Below are 20,464 nucleotides of genomic sequence, written 5' to 3' on the forward strand. Positions count from 1 at the left end.
AAAAGAATGTACATATTTAATAAATAAGATTTTTTAGTATAAAAAATCATTTTATAATAGGAATAACCAAAGAAATTTTCATCAGATATTGATTGAAAGCTAGCACTATAATGAGTAGTATTAAATGTAATAAATCATTTATATATTATGGAAATTTTTATTTCATTAGAAGATTATTTTCAAATTTTGTGATTCATACATAGCATATTAGTGTGACTGATTTACAAATTATTCATTCATACTGGAAGAATATAGTATTTTGTAGTTACAAAAAATATTTAGAAATAGAACTTAGGAACCTTTTGACAATAAAAAGATTATAGTGAAAATGACTTATTTATAAATTTCTATTCTTCAAAAACAATTTAAGGTTTGAAGAACTTGAAATAAATATTTTTTAAAAATCTCTTTAAATTTTTTTTTTTTTCAAATTTGAAAAAAAATTAAGACAAATAGACTTCAATTATTTAGTAATATTTGAGTTCTAAGACTTGCACTGTAATTTTATTACTATTTCTGGATAATTAATCTTGAATTTTATTAATAAATATTATAAAGAGAATATATGTAAATAATATATATTTAAAATCCTGGTGATTTTAATATGGAATGCATTACAATTGGGAATTTTCAAAGGAATAATCTTATTTAATAAATTAACATACTAATTTAGTTTGAAAAGATTTATTTTAGATATTCATAATATATATTTATTTGGTTTTTATATGAATTCTCTTTTTGTTTAAAATTTAACATGAAAAAAATTCTATTTGGAGATAAATTATAGTTTACAAAAGTTAACTGGTTAAATTATTATAACGAGTTCATGAGTTTTTAATATAGTAAAATTACTTTTTTAATCTAGGGAAAAGAAAATTTTACATGAAATTTAAATATCTATTCAAATTAAAGAATTAAGATTGAAAGTGACTCAAGCGAGTAATCATGTAATATTTTAATAACATTTCAAATTAAATTGATAAAGTAAAGATTGTTGAAATTGAATAGGCATATATAAATATTATTAAATTTCGTACTTTATTATTTTTTAAATGTCGAAATATTTTTTCAACAAATATTTTGACGCTAATATATTTAGTCCACTAAATTTTCAATTATATTCTTGAATATATAATTAATGTAAAATTACAATTTATATGATTAATTTTTAAATGGAAAAACAGCTAAAACAGTAATAGAATTAGTTCTAATATATAATTTAATGCAATATATATTAGTTATATTAGTATGTAATTTATTACTGTCACAATAAGAAATGATTTACTAGAATAAAATTCATAAAATACGATTTTAATAAATTATCATGATTTAATTCTCGACATCAATATTGAATAAGTTTTGATCAAATAGATACGTTTTTAAATAAATAATTAATTAAAAAATAAACTATTTTATTAGACAGGTGTAAAAAGATCGGCATAGATTTCAACGTAAAATATAATAATTCGGAAAACAAACAAAAAAAAAAATCAATCACTCATTTCCCCTATTCTTTTATAACCCCTATTCAATTCTTACAATTTTTAAAATTTACACAGTATCTTCATTTTAAAATTCTTAATCTTAAGTATCGGCCAGAGATAAATTGATAAACATTTTTATCGTAAGAAATGTATTATTTTACCCAGCAAGTAAAAATAAATCCAAAAATACAATTAATCATGATTTTTAACCATAAATTTCAATATTAGTGAAAAAAGTAATTTTTTTTTGAAAGAAAATAAAACTAAAATAATTTCAGTTATTGTAGAGTTTTTAACTTCTTATTTTCCAGTTCTTGAGTTGTGATATCGATAAGAGCCGATAGTTGTGTGTTTGTCTTAGCAGTTAATACCTTTAAGCCACGAATGTTAGCTGTAAGAAATTTAACTTGGTTGGCAGTTAATATACCATTCTTAGGATCAAAAGAATATTGTTCATCTCCACAATTACAAAGAAGAATACTATTAAGTTTTACAGTACACTTGCAACCACTTTGAACTGGTATAGCATAGTTTAATGAGCTAGATCCAAATAATGCATATGTAGTTTCAGTAGCACTGTCACATGATTCACTCTTTTTTTTGTTTGTATAGTAAAATCCTTTATAAAGAAGATGATCACTTGTGACATATTCCTGGTCGGCTGAAATATCAAAGTTTATAGGTACCATGCTTTTATTAAACCTTTTAAGAGAAGCTGGGCATTTAGATACTTCGTTTAAAGTAGAACTTATATTACATACATAGTTAAATTTAAGAAAATCTACATTCTCACGCACCTTTCTTAGTTGTTGGTGATTTTTGATTAATATTTCATATACACCATTTTCGCCAATTAATTCGATTACACCATTTTCACAACTAATTTCGACAATAGTGAATATGCCAGAAATATCATAAAAAAAAAATCTCATTGGTTTACATTCTTCATGAAGTGTATATGTACCCAATAATGATATTTCTTCAAAATGAGATTGTCGTTCAATTGCCATAAGTAGAAGTTTTCCTAGAATTGGTATTGTTTTCTTTTTTTGCAATAAGAAGCGAGTAGATTGAGTATTTAGTTTAACAATTTCTTCAGTTTGTTTTTTAATTTCTATTCCAATTATTTCTACTGCTTTGTATATCTGAACCTTTTTTTCTAACAAAGTATTTTCTTCTACTTTCTCCTGAGTATTTTGCATTGTTAGAATACTTACCACTTCAATAATCTTTTCTAGCACTTTTGGAATTTCTTTTACAAATTTTTCAGCCTCTTCTCTTACTTGTCGAGGAATGCTTTCCATTTCTTGAATTATTTCAAATACATTTTTTTCTAATTCAATTATTTTTTCTAATTGTTCGGGTTCAATATTTCGTTTTAGTAGAGTTCTTGTCATTTTCATAATTCCTAATTCAACTCTCACAATAATACTAGCCATTTTTTCAACCTCTTCTTTTGCTCTTTGAGAGTTACTTACCATTCCTTGAATAGTTAAAGTTGCTTCTTTTGCCAATTTTTGAACTATTTTTTCTAATTCTTGAACTCTATTTTCTAATTCTTGAGCTCTTTTTTCCAATTCTTTGGTTCCCTGAATATTTCGAGTTGCCAACATATGCATTATTTCCAAAGATTTTCTTATCATTTTTTGAATTTCTTCTACTAATTTTTCAACCTCTTTTTTTACTTGCTGAGGATTACTTTCCAATCTTTTGGCCATATCAACAATCCTTTCAGCATTTTTTGCCAATTCTCCAATTTCTTGTTCCATTAGTTGAGTCTTTTTTTCCAATATGGTATTTTCTACTTCTCCTATTTCACGAATATCATGCATTGCTAGAATACTTGTCATCTCTATGATATTTTTAATCATCTTAGGAATTTTTTTAAATAATTTTTTAGCCTCTTTTTTTACTTGTTTCGGATCACTTTCCATTTTTTGAGCCAAAACAGTAATTTCTCCAACCTTTTTTTCCAATTTTATAATTTCTCTTTCTAGTATTTGATACCTCATTTGCAATAATTTTTCCATTAAAGCATTAGGCTCAAGAGACGATGAAATGCTTGCATATGAAAAAAAAGATACTGAAAATAAGAGGAGTAAGTGAAGGATTGCCAACTTCATTGTTAAAATATTTATTCCTTAAATAAAGCTATAACGAACTTGGTTTGATTTTAAGATACCTTCATATTAGGCGCCTTTATTAAATATTTATCAAGAATATTTTTGCAAAGATGTCGATAATATGGCACCGCTTATTTTTTGACATTATTATGAATAGGTTTTAGAGTTTAGATTAAAAGAAGAAAAAGAAGTAAAGCAAAAAGACAGCTTTATACAGTAGAAGGCTCAAATGAGACTATGCGAGATGGAAAAAAGTGCTGTTAAAGTTATTTATTATAAAGTTCATTTGTAGTTCTTTACAGAAGTTGCAGAACAAAAATTAAAAAAAAAAATAAGTTTTTAAAAAGGGAAATGAAGAAAACAGTTCAAGAAGGAGAATCTAGTGATACTTCAACATGGACGAGAAAGTAGGATGAGAGAAATAATTGGAATGAGATTAGAAGATATAAAGGAGAGAGGGTAAGAAACGAGGAGGGAAGGAAAGAGATAGAAGAACGGGAAAAAATCAATCAAAGTAATTATATGTATACATTTAAAAATGCAATAGAGCCAATGGAAGGATTATTTAAAGAAGCTAAAAAAAGTAAAGGTTTATTTTTTAATATAATTTGTATTGTAATTGCAAAAAACTAAGATAAAAGGAACGAGTAATGATAATGGTCTTTTAGATTTGTTTGCTTCATTTTCAGTATCAGTGGTTGTTAATACATATAAAAGGAATGTAATATTATTTAGATCTGGATTGGGATTGTGAGCAAGATCAAAAACAAAAATTGGAACTTAAAGACCTCGTTTTAGTTCTATTTCGAGTTCAAATTCTTGTTATAAGTCAACACAAAGCTAGGTTAAAGATTAAGAAGTAGAAACAGGAGAGTGGAGAAGAAGAAGAACAAGTAGATCTTCATAAGCGAGATATGAAATTCAACAGGTTTGAAGTATCTGATCTTTGATTTTCAAGCACCTAGCAATCAGATTCAACTACTAAGTCAAAATTTTTTAAAATATTTTCTACAAATTGAAGATTAGAAGTTGGAAAGTTTTAGGTTTTGAAGATAAATACTTTGATCTTAAACAGAAATTTATTTATTCACCTTTAATTACTGAGAATTCAACTGAAGAAATATTATTTGTATTATGACGTTTTAATCCAAAAATTAAATTTGAAATTTATTTTAAATTTAGTCAGTAAAGAATTATCTTCAATTGATGGAAAAATCATTTTTTTTTTTTAATTCATGAAATTTTTAATATTGTTGCCAAATAAAAATAATGGATAAGGAACTCCAATTTCTTGATAATTTTGTGATATAGATTTGAATAATAATAAATTTTAATAATTTTGGAGACATAATTAGGTTTATAAAAAAATATATATGTATTTATTAAATTGGATTTTGTAATAATGGGTTTAGAATAAATTATATTGACGTGAAATATCTGTTGAAACGAAATTAATAAATTTTTTTATAAATAAAATATTAATTAATATTGATTAAAATATGTAAATTTCATTAAAATTAATTACCAAATAATTAGTTAAAGTTTAGAATGAAATTTTATAGATTTTATAATGATGAATTGTCGATACATTAAAATAATATTAAATAACAATATTATCCGTTAAATTAATATAAATCTTAATTTAGTAATTTATAGATAGAAAATAATTCCAACAATAAATTTTTTATTAATTTTCTACATATTTATCTTTATTAGAAAGAAAATATAACAAGTTCGAAAGCTAAACTTGACCAATTTACGTAATTTATATAATTTATTTATAGTTTGTTTTGATTTCAGACTTAAATAAAATTGTTTTTTCTTTTATAGTAAACAAAATTTTTAAATATTAAAGTTATTGCTAATTTTTTTTGGTTAATAGTAAGATTATTAAATGAATTTCTGAATAAATTGGATTTCATAGAGAAAAATGTATTGGAATAGTAAATATATAAAATAATTAAAGATTTGAATCTAGAACGTATTTGGGTAATATATAATTCTCATTTGTATCGTTATTTAGCATTGATTATACAATATTATTTTCTACTATTAAAATGATAAATAAAACAATTAAATCTATAATCAAATATAATTAACAAAAGTTGGAATACTAAAAATTTCTCAAAAATTATTTTGTTTTTATTCCATTCTTTGTTTCTGTTCGGATTTTTTTCTTTGTTCTCAAGATATTGTTAGAATTCAGTTGAAGTTTTTCTTAAAAATAAATACATTTAGTTTTAATACGGGGAAGATATTAAATTTTGAACACTGGTGATATTTTTATTTGGGCTCTAAACTCATTAATCTTATGATTATTACAGTAACAAAAAAAAAGATTAATAATCACTAAATTTCTTTAATAAGACAAAAATCAGTCATAAACACAAAAACAATAATATATTTTCAAATTGGAATATTCCATATTAATGAACAATATCAATAATATCTTTACTGTAAAATGTATTTTCTTATAATATATTTAAAAGTTTTCAGATTGATATTTGTGTTTTATTTACATTAACATCAATTATTTTAAAGTTTTATTTTTGAAAAGAAATTAAATAACATGAATTATTATTATTATTATATATTTTAAACAGTTCTTAACGTATCTTCAAAATTAATGAAATTTTTTTTAGTACTAGCTTACTCCTAACTAATGGAAATTAGATATATTGTTTTTCCCAACATTAATTAATATTCTAATTTGTTAAACCTTTTCTCGATTTTATTACGAAAAATTTTAGTTTTTACATTAAAATTATTTTTATTTATCAAACAATTTATTTTTGTTCTATTCTTTTGTTACTAAATATTATTAAAGGCCAACTTAATGAATATAAAATTGAATGAATTTTTTATTTACTAAATTAATTTACTTAATTTGACATAATAATAATAATAATAATAATAATAATAATAATAATAATAAATCATATAACAAAAAAAATTGGAAGATAAGGTGACAAGATTTGACACGATGAAAAGATATTGCATATTTTTGCTAGAAATAATAGTAACATATTTGTATTGTATTGTTTAATTATAGATTTTCAATTAAAAATCTTGTATTCATATTGCCTATGACGTATTAATGAGGTAATATTAAATTGAATATTATTAAATATATTTATTCATATTATTACATGATTTATGTGTTAAATAAGAAAAATATTATAAAATCATTATTGCTACTATATAAATATGGATATTATAAATTTTCTTATAACAAAAATTAAAAATAAATTAGAAATAATGTAACAATTAAACAAACATAATACAATTATAAAAAAAAAAAAAGATTAACTTGAAAAATATATTTGATTTAATAGGAACAATGAATTTTTTAATTAACGTGAATATTAGTATTAATTTTATACCAATAATATTTTTATTTTAATGTATTTTAGAAATAAAATGCATGTTGATTATTTCTCAATGGGGCATATTCAACAATTTGTTAATTTATATTAAAGAAAGGGATCATTTTCAACTATTTAAAAATATTTATTTATTTTTCAAATAAATTTTTTTCCTAAATAAAATGTTTATAATGCATATCAGGACGATATATCTTAATATTATCTTTATTTACTTGCTATCTTGTTTAACATAGTATTAAATATTTTTAAATGAGAAAAGTTTAAATTAATAAAAATTAGAAATTAGATACCTAATGAGGAATTTTTTAAGTATTAAAACCAAAAATAAACGAATTCCGAGTAGAGGTATAGGTAGACTAGTACATGAGAAATTTAAGTAAATTCATACCTAATAATTCTGCCAGAATTTTCGCATTACTTCAATCAAATTTCTATTATCATCAGAAATTGCCTTAATAATCATAAATGTCATATTTTTCAATCCATTACTAGTAAAACAATTGGTGAAAATATTTTTTTTTCTAACTTTGGTGATGAAAGATACAGATAATTTTAAATCAGATCCACCCAAAATGCTTTTGGATGAGCCACTTTCTAGTTCACAACTGTAAGTAATATTGTGAGGAAGAGAAGGAATATTTATTAGATTTAAAAATAAATTTTTAAATGAAAAAAAAGAGAAAAAGGTATTTAGTGCAAGGTTAAGTGGCTCTGGTAAAAACAAATTAAAAGTATTAGCTAGTTTAAGTAAAGATATCAATATAGAGGATTTGTACTAATATGTATATATTATTTTTTTCAAATATATAAAAACCACATTTATAACTTATTCAGAGAAAATACTAGTTTTGAAAAAAATTAATAAATGAAACCCGTATTCTTAAAAAAGTTTTTAATTTTTAAAATGCTTAATATAGTTTAAAGTTAACAACTAATTAAAGTTGAATTCTTATAAGTAGAATAAATTGTATTTATCAAAAAAATTGTAATAAATATAAATTATTTTATTTAAGAATTATACATTTTCAAAATTTTTAAACTGTTATTAATTAAATAGTTTTCTTCATAAAAATGATTAAATTTTAATAGACATCGGGACTTTAATTTTCGGTTCTTTTTTTGAAAATAATATTTTATTTTTGTTTGAACTATCTCATTACTTTTTGGAACTTACATTTACAACGTTAAATACAAATTCTAAAATTTGAAATACATAAGAAATAAATTATAAAAAAAAAAGCAGAATACAAAGCAAATAAATTTGGTGAAATCAGGACATTATACACATGCAAGACATTGCAAAGTAGATATTTTATTATATATAACATTTTTTAATTGACAAAATTTTTACGCACAAATTAGTTAATATTCACCATGTTAAAATTAAAACACCGGAATACACTGAAATTCTTATTTATAATTTTTTTCTTTATAAGTTCTATAAATTATTTGTCCAATATCATTATTAGTATAATTCATATGGTTTAAATAAGAAATAATTATGCAGGATTATTTACACAGTTGTAATTTTAATAATTTTTGGCTTGATATTTTCTTGAAAAAAATAAAAATATCAGCTTTGAAGTAATAATTAAGATAATTGAAGCAAATTATTAAATATGTCAAACCTAAAATGAAATATATAAATAAATATTAGGTATTTTATCCGTAAACTTTGGATTGTATTATATTATATTTAATTGAATATATGTTCTGATATTTTTATAATTAAAGAAAGAATCAAATGAATTGAGTTTGGTAAAGTTTTGTGGAACACAGATGTATTATTAAGAATAATATTTCTTCAGAATTATGTGACTGAACGGTATACGAGAATATATTTGAATTTTCATATATAGTTTTATACCAATTAAGAAATTCTTGATATCTAAGTTTCATTAAAAAAATATTAGTTTGATTTTTCTTATTAAAACATGTTTTATATTGAATATCAATTGGAAAATCAAAAAATTCTCTTTTCTCGATAATTACCAGGTTTTCAAGAGTATCGAGAATTTATTCTTTAGCTTTATTAAATGAATTTTCTTTAATTATGGTTAATTCTAAAGAAATCATTTATTTCAAAATTTAACAGTATTTTCAGCTAAAATTTTTATATTTTTGTTATGAGAAACAACAAAAATAAATTCCAGATATATGACTATTAATTGTTTATTCTTCTGTACGAGCAAAATATCCAAGTTGCTTTTTCTGTTCTAATCTCAGTATAGAATTTACCCAAAATGATTGAGGTTAGAATTTTAGTTAAGATATAATTTTTAAAGTTATTATCCAATAATAACTTGCATTAAAACTACACTTAATATTCTTTTGATGTTGAGACTTGATAATAATAAATCTTAAAGTTTTTTTAATTGAATTTAATATTTGAAAATTTACAATTGAATTAGAAGTTTGATATATTTTTAGAAGATATAAAATGTTTTTAGAATCTGAATATTGTTGATTTTGATTGATTTTTCTAGTAAAAGTTTATATGGAAAATAATAGAAAAAACTAAAAAATTGATTAATTTTTTTTGATAGATAAATAATAGATGAAGTTAAATTGTATTTTTCAATTAAATACGTGGATGAAAGTTTATTAATTATTTTTAAAGAATTTAGAAAAATGTATGAACTCATCCAAATGAATAATTTCGATTCTAGATAGTTGATTTTCAAATGAGTATTCTTGATTTAAGAATATTCTATTATGCATATTTAAAATATTATTACCAATTTTTGAATCAAGAATTTGAGTTTCAAAACGATTTTTAAGGTACTCTTTTTCTGATTTAAAATCAGTATCAATGATATAAGTTGGAAAATTGAATATAAATACTTGTAAATTAAAACAATTTGTTCAATTTTATCTGTAAATCAATATAATTTAAATATTAGTTGGTTTGATATGTTAGGGCTGGATGAGAACTCTAAAATATAAATTCAAGTCTTATAAAATGTAGATTCAATTTCATAGTGTTTAAAAAATTGTTCAAATAATTAAGAGAGTAATTCAAAAAGCAGATGGACTCCAATGTTGTTATGAAAAATCTAAAAATTTTAGTAACTATATAGGAAAAATAAATCTTAGTTGAATAATTGATTTAATATCATTGTTATCATTGCTAGGGCAATAAAGAAATTATTAAACTTTGAAAGTTCCTGTCAAGTAAAATTAAAAAGATTGTTTTTATTATGAGCTTGAAATTTTTTTAAATTGCATTAAGAAGTCTAATGGGACTAATCTCTTTATCAACATAATTACAATCATTAGAAAAATGTGGTATGAAGGGAATTAATTTAAGTAAAATAATATATTTCTTAGATGCAAAATTATTATTAATATTATTTAGTAATGATAATAGGCAAGAATTTAATGGTTTTGTTAAATAATTAGTTTTTTAAAATTTTCAAAACGAGTATCATATATTATGTTTAATTCAATTAAAGTTTCAAGAACATAGTTTGAGTGATTATAATATATATTTTCATTTTCTTTAATAAAAATTACAAAAATGGCTAATTTTGTAGTTATCTATGCTGTTGATAATATCTTGTGTCTCGTAATATTCCTAAATCGTATTAAATTATCAGGTATTTGAGAAATTATTTCTTGATGAATAATTATATAAAATTCATCACGATAATTATGATAAAGAGCATCTTCCAGTTTGCATTAATATTTTAGATATACGTTGAATCACGTATTTTTTCATTGAAGATATCAATTTCATAATCAGTCGAAAATATGATTGAATATTATGAATTTTTAATCATTGTTTTGAATAAATTTAAATTAATATCTTGAATTTGACTATTGAATGAGTTACAAGCAAATTTTTAATTATTAAAAAAGTATTTTCTAGAAAAATAAGTTAATTCAACTAAAGCATGATTGCTTGCTAATACTAATACCGTTCTATTAGAACTGTATTCTTTTCAAACAAATTTAACAACTTCATCTTTAACATTAATTTCCTGAGATTCTGAAATCATTTCCAAAGTTTCAAAGCTAACACAGATAGATCTTTTATATAAAAAATTTCTTTTATCTAAAAGTTCATATACAACTTGCAATGAATGTATTTCTTTTTTGTTTTGACAAAACTTAAATTTATCTTCAATTTTCAAAAAATTCTCATGTAATTATCACTGAATAAGACAATAGAAAAAATTCTGATGACCTTGAAAGGCATTCTTCAAAGAAAAAAGATTCAGTATTAAAATAATACAAAGTTTTGGTATCTTATATATAATTATGTTTGTAGACATTGTTGAGCATTGTAAATTTCGTAAATTCGTGTGTCTTGATATTTTTCTGTTCTAATAAATAGTATTTGTTCCACACAATGAGCCAGACCAGGAAAATTATTTGAATTCATATAATTCTCCATTTTGATAGCCATTCTAGCAAATCACTCTTTTGAATCGCTTTGAGAAATTAAAAAACCTTTAATTCATTTTTCAATTCAATAAATCTGAATTTTGTATTCTTCATGATCGGTTTAATAAATTTTTTATCTGAAACTTGCAAAGTAGATTTCTTTTTTTGTTTTTATCAACAGTTTCTATGAATTTTTAAATTTTAATTAACTGCATTCACAAATATCAACAATTCAAATTTATTAAATAAAAATATTATGTCCAACATTTTTAATTGTAAAAAGTGACTTTTTTTTTATAAGTATGCTATTCTTCAATATCATTATTCAATAAGAAGTTTAGGATAATTATTGAAATAAAATTTAGAAAAGTTGTTTGAAGATGATACTAATAGATATTAAAAATGTTTAAATATATTTTTAATATAATAATATTAGCTGCAACGATGATTTATCAGTTAATTATTTTGAAATGAATAATGAAAAGTTAGAATAAATGGAAAACAATAAGATTTTTGTTTTATTAGGTTTATTATAATAAAATAAAAGTATTTAATTAAATAGAATTAAATCAACCAATTATACTGGTTTAATTGGAGAGTTATATTAAATTATCTAAAAAAAGAATTACTTTATCTAATCATTCTATTAATTTCTTTTTAAATAATTATGAGAAATTAAACCAAACATTTTTTTAATATTAAGTCAAAAATTTTAATTAATAAGAAAATATATTTTTTTAAAATTTGAAATATCAGAAAATTTGATTAATTTATTCAAAAAAAATAAATATTAAAATCGAATGATTTATTTAGATATAAAATTCAATTTAATATTTAGGAAAAGAATGATTAATGAGTGAAGTATTATATTAATGTTAAAAAATAAATAATTACAATTTTCGAGTTAATTATTTAATATAATAAAAGTTTTGTAATGAATATAATTAATACTAATTATAATTCATATTTTTATCATTATTATATAATTAAATATTTCATATAGAATTACAAAAATAGTAATTTTATGCCATTTTTTGACACAAATTGGACATTTTGGTATATCTTGTAAACCGTAACGCTAGTACATTAAAGTTGGTTTTAATTGATGCGAATACATTTCGATTATAATTTATTTTTTTCTTGTTTTTCATAGTACTTTATCATCTTTGTAATTAATTTATATTCTCATTAGTACCAACAAACGGAATTTGATTTTCGCAGCTTGTTTCTGAAATAACAAATTATTTAGTAGCAAGATTAAAAAAGAAAAACCTTAAGCGCATTTTATCTTTATCTGAACACCCCCAATAATGGAAGTTTTACGGTATTTTTTCCTTGTTAAGTGCCATAAGTAAAAGATTTTTTCCAATTTAAAATAAAACATCCAATTTTCTGCATTTATCAATCAATTTATCTGTTTCTCCAAGTTCTGTGCTAAAAAACTAAAGTTCCTGCGACAACTAATTAAGTTCGTTATAATTTATTAAATTCTAAACAAACTTGCATATGAAGAAAAAAAAATTGAAAAAAAACTTGATAAAAAAATAATATTTAAATCATTATTTATATAATTTTTTTTTTAAGATAAAATGATTAAGCAAAGTTCTCTACTTAAAGGTAGATCTTTTAAATGCCAAGCTATTTTTTCAATGATTTTTTTAAATAAAGCACAACATTGAGAATATAAGGAATTTACGTTACTTTAATTACAATTAAATACCAAAAAATTGGAGTGGAATATATTCCAATTAGCTTAAAAAACAAAAGTTTAGGTTTTGAAAATAATAATTTAAAAAATTTGTATAAAAAGAAATGAATAAATTAATATTAGTAAAATATTTATATATTTATGATACATAAATATTAGTAATTAGTAAACAATTCTTTTCTAATTAGATTCTTACAAAATTTTATCTATTCAATATCCACTTAATTGGTATTAATTTAGATTATTCAACCTTTGTTTAAACATTTATTATCATTTTTATAATAATTGTGATCATCATTACTTTCTGATGTTTCATATTGATATGGACCATGACTAGATTGATTAGCACAAAATACACAAATTGATTTTAAATCTGGACCAGAGTAAAAGCCAGGTCTACAATTAGGTCCTAAATTACATGGATGAGAGTAGTATCCAGTATCCTTCGATCTAGGTGGTTTATTACCACAATGAAACATATCATTCAAGCAATCAATACAAGTTTCCTGTCCATTTACAATTTTAATTATTGGAGAGCCAGTTACTGCGCATGCTGATTTAAAATATTTTTTATGACTACTTGGAGGAGAATAAGGGCCATAACTGTCAGTATTAGAACAATGACAGCAAACTAATCCTCCATTTCGTTTATTCACTCTGCACTTTACACCTTTTCCATCTGATTTGTTACATGGATGAGGAAAATATGGATCGCAGTTTCCAAAAGGAACTCCATCGACTAAATTTGGACATTTTTTTTCCATTTTGAGAAGCTCTAATCCGTTTCTTTTTGTTAAAAGATTGGGAATTCAATGATAATTTTATAAATGAAATTTCACGATTATTATAATGATTATATTTTATTAATAATAAATTATTATGAATTGAAAAAATAAAAATCTTGTAATAATACTAATATAACTAAAAAAATAAAATGAAAAGTCTTCATTATAATATTCTTTAATATTATTATTGATAATAAAATGATAAACTTTTTTTAAACATAAAATATAACTGGATAATGATTTATCTTTTCCTTTGTTTTTCTGTATTTATTTTTATGTCATGTCTGAAATGAGTAGATAAATGTCTAAAATAAAAATTAATTAATAATATTTGCAGAAGAAATAAATTCGAATATTAATAATAATTGAATTAATAATCATGATATTATTATTAATGATTAATCATAAATTTACCACTTTATTTTCACTAAATATTAACAATAATTATATATTATTTTAATTCAAAATGGTTCTATTTATTATTATTATTATCATAATTTTCTTTTTAATTTATATTATATTTTATTAAATTTAATAAAGTGAAATATATGAAATTTCCCTAGCATATCTTTGTCTATTAGTGTTATGAATTTCAAGTAACAGCCCTTTAATAAAACTTAAGATTTTTTTCTTTTTAGTTAATTCAATAATTAAATGTGAATTGATAATTATAATTATATTGGAGATAATTCAATATATATATAGTATATATAATGAAAACAATATTTTGAATTGGAAATAAAAATTTTGAACGAAATTGAATATTCCAAAAATTTATCTTCTTATTTAGCAAAAAAAAGAAAAAAACTTTAGGTTTAAATTAATGTGAATTTCTTTTTAAAATATTGAATTACATATTTATAATTTGCTTTAGATATAAGATATAATATTTTTAGATTAGTTTAGGATATTAGGCAATAAGGGGCATTGTTAAAGTAGGGTAAATTAAGGGGAGAAAATATATTTTTTTAATGGAAGATAATATGTTTATAATAATAGTGATGATAATGATTAAATAAATAAAAAAATATACAATATATATATTTAATTCTCATACCATTTGTATTATTATTTTTAATTATTCAAGAAGATTTTTTTGTACTTTTGAAATGATTAACAAAAATTTATTCTTTGCTCAAGTAGCAAAGTTGAAATACTTTAAAATGTTTCAGAAATTATTTATTGTTACTGCTATTGTTTTCATTGTATTTCTTTTTCCTTATTTTTTTTTTTCAAGATATAATAAAGGATTTAAAGATAATTTAGTTAGAGATTTTGTAAATTAAGTTAGAAAATAGTAATATTGATGTAAAAAAAAATTTTGGAAAAATTTTGTTTTGATAAGAGAAATATTATACAAATAGAAAAATTATGAATTAATGCAGAGTAACAAAAAGAAAAAAAAAACATTAATCAAATCTTAAGTACAATCACAGTCGCAAGTAAAAGCGCAATTAAACATTAACACGAAAAGACAGTTATTAACGATAGTAAGAGCAGTAATAATATATTTTAAAATTTCAATATTTGATAATAATTACTAGTATTTGTGATATTTATAGAATAATTGTCTTTTCTTATTTTTATATATTAAAAGTGGCCAGATTAATATTCCAAGTGTGGAAAATTTAGTATTAATATTTAATTATGTTAGTATTTATATTCCAATTAAAATAACAACTAAATAATAAGGATTGGCATTATTACTAGATTAAGTTAATTTAAATCAGATTAAAATTGTATGAAAAAAATTTAAAAAACAATCAGAAAATCATTTTGCAAAATAGAATTAATATTAGGAATATATAAATAATAGATAAGCTAAATTGAAATAACAGAATAGAAAAGGTTGAATAATTTACTTTAAAAAAATCTAATTCAACTAAAATGAATAATGATTAATTTAATACCATTAAAATGGTTTGAAACAGCTTTGAATAACAAAAAAAAAATTTACATTTTGTAGTATTAAATTGGTTTATATTGTATTTTATCACTTCATATACTGCTTTATTGTATTATATATTAATGATGAAAAAAATAATGGAAAAAAAACAATGTAATTGTTGGAGAAAAGAAAATTAGGTTAAATAATTATTTGGAATTTAAATGGAAAGTAATAAAAATAAAATAACTTTTAGCATTTGTATAAAAGAATAGTAGTTAAAATTAAATAAATAAATAAAATAATTTAATTTTAAATATTTGAAAGTAAAATTAGATAAAAATAATGGTAGAGATAAATGTAAAGTTATAGATTATACTTTATAATTGATTAATTAGATGAGTTATAATAATAATAATAATAATAAAATTATGGATAAAATGTAAATATTTATTAAGATTAAATAAAAAATATGATTAATAAATTCATTAGTAAAAACTGAATGAAAAAAGAGTAAATAATGAATAATCATGTAATAAAATAATAGATAGGTTAATATATTATTTAATAATAATAATAATAATAAATATATATATTAAAATGTAAGAGAAAAAACATTTATTTTTTTTATCATGATTTTTGATTTGTAAAAAAAAATTAAATAAGTTGTGAATTATTAGTGAAAATTGATTTTTTAACTTTAAGTAAATAAACAAAATTCAATAATAGTGCCATTACATGTATATGGTTATATGAATGGATTATAATTTTATATATTTATTGAAAATTATATTATTGAAATAATAAGTTTTGTTGTGAGAAATCTGTATATATTTGTAATAATTAAATATATTATTATGAGTTATAATTTCAAAGAAAATTGTTGATATAACATAGAATATAAAATAAAAAAAAAATAACTTAAATTAAAGATGTTTAGATGTAATATTAATTTAATAATAATATAATAATAATGATAATTATTATTATACTTCATTATAATTATGAACAGAATTAGGATAGTGTCTTGATGTTCAAAAATATCTAAAAAGGTTCGAATTTGTATTACGCTATTTATTAAAAAAAATGAGCAGTCTCAACACAATTTAATGAATTATTTTATTAAATATTTTTTTTTTAGATTAATGACTGAGAAAAATATATATATATTTTTATTGTATTGATTTAAATTGATCAAATATAAACAAGATTTGAAGTTATAATGGGACATAATAATAAGAATAATGTATAAAATAAAATTCGGTATATTTAGTAATTATTTAAATCTAAATGATATAAATATTCAACTATAAATGATATCATTTATGATATTTAAATAATAATAATTTATAATGTTAGAGTTATAAAGCAAATGTATAATTAATTAATGAGAATTAAAAGAACAAGAAAAAAAAAGTTTATTTATTTTACTATTTTCTTTTTTAAAAATATATTTAACAATTAATATGGGCGCTATTAATGGTGATAGATTAAATGAATGTAGAAATAATCGAATTTTAGATGATTGATTATGGGTTAAAATATAAATATTTCTATATTATGTATAAATTAAATTGAAAAAATTAAGGAATTGGAACAATAATGTGGTAGTATTGAAACAAATAAATGAATGTTTGAATTATTAATTACGAATATTTGCTTTTTTTGTTTTAATTATTTTTAATTAATTAAATAATTAAATGTGAATTGATGGATATAATTATATTGGAGATAATTCAATATATATATAAAATATATAATGAGAACAATATTTTGAATTGGAAATGAAAATTTTGAACGAAATTAAATATTTAAAAACAAATTTTTCTTTTTATTTAACAAGAAAAAAGAAAAACTACAGGTTTAAATTTATGTGAAGTTCCTTTTAAAATGTTAAATTACATATTTAAAATCTGGTTTAGATATAAGATAATACTTTTAGATTAGTTTAGGATTTTAGGCGATAAGAGATATTGTTGAGGAAGATAATGAAGAGAAAAGAGATGTATTTTATTAATATAAGATAATTTATTATTTCAGTATTAATAATAATAAATGAAGAAAAAAATGTGCAATAATATTATTTTAATATTCTCATATTATTTATACTATTTTTCAGTTTTAATTGAACAGCAAATTTTTTTTTTTTTAATCATTGAAATAATTAATCAATCTATTAATTAACCAAGTGTAAATAACAGAAGTTAAAAAACCTTAGTCTGTTAGAAACTTTTTTTTTTTTTTATTATTATTTATGTTGATTTATTGTATTTCTTTCTCTTGTTTTTGTTTCATTTTGTCTTTTTATATTTCCTTTTTTTTCAAAATAAAATTTATATTAATAAAAAAAATTGAAGAGAAGATTTTGTTAAAATTAAAGGTATTAATAGTTTTAATATGAGAAAAAAAGAATAAATTAAATTCTAAAGATTTTTTTTTTAATTTTAATAAAAATATTACCACAAACATCTTTTATAGATATCATTATGATCACTACAAAATAACAACAAAAAAGAAATATTAATTATAATAACAATCAAAATAAAAATCATGATTATAAAAATAGCAACAAAAATCAAATCCAAAACCAAAACCAAAACCAAAACCACAATTACAACCATAATATTAATAATTTATTTTCAAATTAAATTTTAAATATTTATTACTAATATTAATGCTACTATCATAAACAAATATATTTTCTCTTTATTATAATATTAAAAGGTAATGATTGATATTTCAAGTATTTTAAATTTAATATTAATATTAATTGATTATACTAATATGAAATATATTAATGATTAATATTTTGATGACAAATACACTTAAATTATAATAATTAGTGTTATTAGATAAGGCTATTTTAGGTTTATAATTGTAAATAAAGTATTTATTCAATTAAATATATTAGTTTGGCATTTAAAATATATGGTAATAATGAAATAGAGTTAATAATAAAATATTTAACAAAAAATATTTATGACTGTTAATCATGTAAAATTAAAAAATAAATTTTTTTAATAAATCAATAAAAGAAAAAATGGCTTAATCGATTACAATACTCATTATTGACGGGAAGAAAACAATATGTTCAGTTTCATTAGTTAAAGAACTTGATCATATTAAAAAAAAAAGAAAGATTTTATTGATTTTGCAGATAATATAAAGAATAGTTTATAATTTATAATATCATAAGCAACAAAAAAATATAGAAAATGAGATGAAAATACTTATAATGAAGTATATGAAAGTATATGTTAGAAACAATAGTAACACATTTGAATATAATTGATTATTGTTATTTTTTAAAAATGTATAGATCTTTTAATTAAAATATTATCATTTTTAATTTATAGATAATTTATCCGGAATTTCTTGTCTAAACATTTTACTTTATTCATTTTTTAAATAATTTATCTATTTATTTTTTAAAATGAAATATTTGAGATGCATTTAAACAAGAATTTATTTTTGATATTTTTGTTTTCTTGCTTTTTTATTTTTTTTTTTCAACTTAACGAGAATTTTTTCATTAAAAAAGTTTCATTTATAAGAGTTAGAAATGAGACGCCAAATAAAGGATCTTCGAATAAACATACTGAAAATGAAGAGAGTTCAGGTAAAGGTAAACCAGTACTTAAAAGTATGAGTATGGCTGCAGCTAGTGGTTCTAATTGGGTTGAACCAAAGCCACCTTCTCATCGTAATCATAAAGGTCATCGCAAGCATTGCCCTGGTGGCGGCAAACATCATGTTGCTCATCAATATATCCCTGGTGACCCATCTGGAAAGAACGTGATTATTCCTTTTTTAACTCTGCCGATGAAACCTCTAGATGATTCTAAATTAGGTCCATCACATATGCCATCGGATGAGCCTTATCCTAGTTCCGAGGATGAAGAATGTAAAGAAGAGAAGGAAGAAGAGGAGGAAGAGAAGGAAGAAGAGGAGGAAGAAGAGGAGGAAGAGAAGGAAGAAGAGGAGGAAGAGAAGGAAGAAGAAGAGGGGATGAAAAAAAAGGAAATGGACGATGATCAGGTAAATTCAAGAAGAAAACGTCGAATAAGAAAAAGACGAAGTAAAAGCAAATATGAGAGAAGGCCAAGAAGTTCTGGTAAACGCTCATCAAATTACCAAGTGGACTAATTGAAATGATTGATATGACAGATTGGGCTGATTGTATATAATTATGTTTTTTTTGAATAATTAATAATGTTGTGTATATTTGGATGTTTTTAAAGAGAAGAATTAAAATAATTAAACAACAAACGTAATTGTTGATTAAAAGAATAAAAGAAAAAAAATAACCAGTTAATAGTGTTGTGTAGCGGATAAAATGTGCATTATTTAATTTTTTTATTTCACATTAGTAATATTTGATTTAAAAATGATTTTAAATTTTTATTTTGATAATTATTTCAGTTAAATTATTCTATTTTTTTTTACTTAAGAACCACCAAACTACTTAAATAACTTAATTAAATGATCATTTTCTAAATTATTATTATTATTACTATTATGTTTAAGATAAATTAAAAACCTTAACTTTTTAATAAAAAATAATAATTTTAATGATTTCAGAAATTATATAACGTAATTTTTTTTTTTTCACAATAATTTTATATTTCTTTGTTAAATGTATATAATTAATTTTTGTAAATTATATTTATAAATTTAAATAAAAGAATTTAAAAATTTGAAATA

General features: G+C 20.7%; 4 protein-coding genes across 4 annotated transcripts; 1 reads left to right on the plus strand and 3 right to left on the minus strand.

The window, feature by feature from the left end:
• Positions 1 to 1,762: 1,762 nt before the first annotated feature.
• ELE39_002955 (uncharacterized protein) lies at positions 1,763 to 3,607 on the minus strand (the record flags this gene model as incomplete). The annotated part of the gene is made up of 1 exon (XM_067346059.1): positions 1,763 to 3,607. One exon carries the CDS (start codon positions 3,605 to 3,607, stop codon positions 1,763 to 1,765), a length of 1,845 nt encoding a protein of 614 aa, XP_067199952.1.
• Positions 3,608 to 10,937: 7,330 nt separating this feature from the next.
• ELE39_002956 (uncharacterized protein) lies at positions 10,938 to 11,496 on the minus strand (the record flags this gene model as incomplete). The annotated part of the gene is made up of 2 exons (XM_067346060.1): positions 10,938 to 11,105; positions 11,449 to 11,496. 2 exons carry the CDS (start codon positions 11,494 to 11,496, stop codon positions 10,938 to 10,940), a joined length of 216 nt encoding a protein of 71 aa, XP_067199953.1.
• A 1,839-nt stretch (positions 11,497 to 13,335) lies between these two features.
• ELE39_002957 (uncharacterized protein) lies at positions 13,336 to 13,854 on the minus strand (the record flags this gene model as incomplete). The annotated part of the gene is made up of 1 exon (XM_067346061.1): positions 13,336 to 13,854. One exon carries the CDS (start codon positions 13,852 to 13,854, stop codon positions 13,336 to 13,338), a length of 519 nt encoding a protein of 172 aa, XP_067199954.1.
• Positions 13,855 to 19,207: 5,353 nt separating this feature from the next.
• On the plus strand, positions 19,208 to 19,906 carry ELE39_002958 (uncharacterized protein; the record flags this gene model as incomplete). Its single annotated transcript, XM_067346062.1, has 1 exon — positions 19,208 to 19,906. The coding sequence occupies one exon, from the start codon at positions 19,208 to 19,210 to the stop codon at positions 19,904 to 19,906; it is 699 nt and encodes a 232-aa protein (XP_067199955.1).
• Positions 19,907 to 20,464: the final 558 nt, after the last annotated feature.

Source organism: Cryptosporidium sp. chipmunk genotype I (assembly GCF_004936735.1).
Source record: "Cryptosporidium sp. chipmunk genotype I strain 37763 chromosome Unknown contig_35, whole genome shotgun sequence".
In the NCBI taxonomy this organism is placed as follows: domain Eukaryota; phylum Apicomplexa; class Conoidasida; order Eucoccidiorida; family Cryptosporidiidae; genus Cryptosporidium; species Cryptosporidium sp. chipmunk genotype I.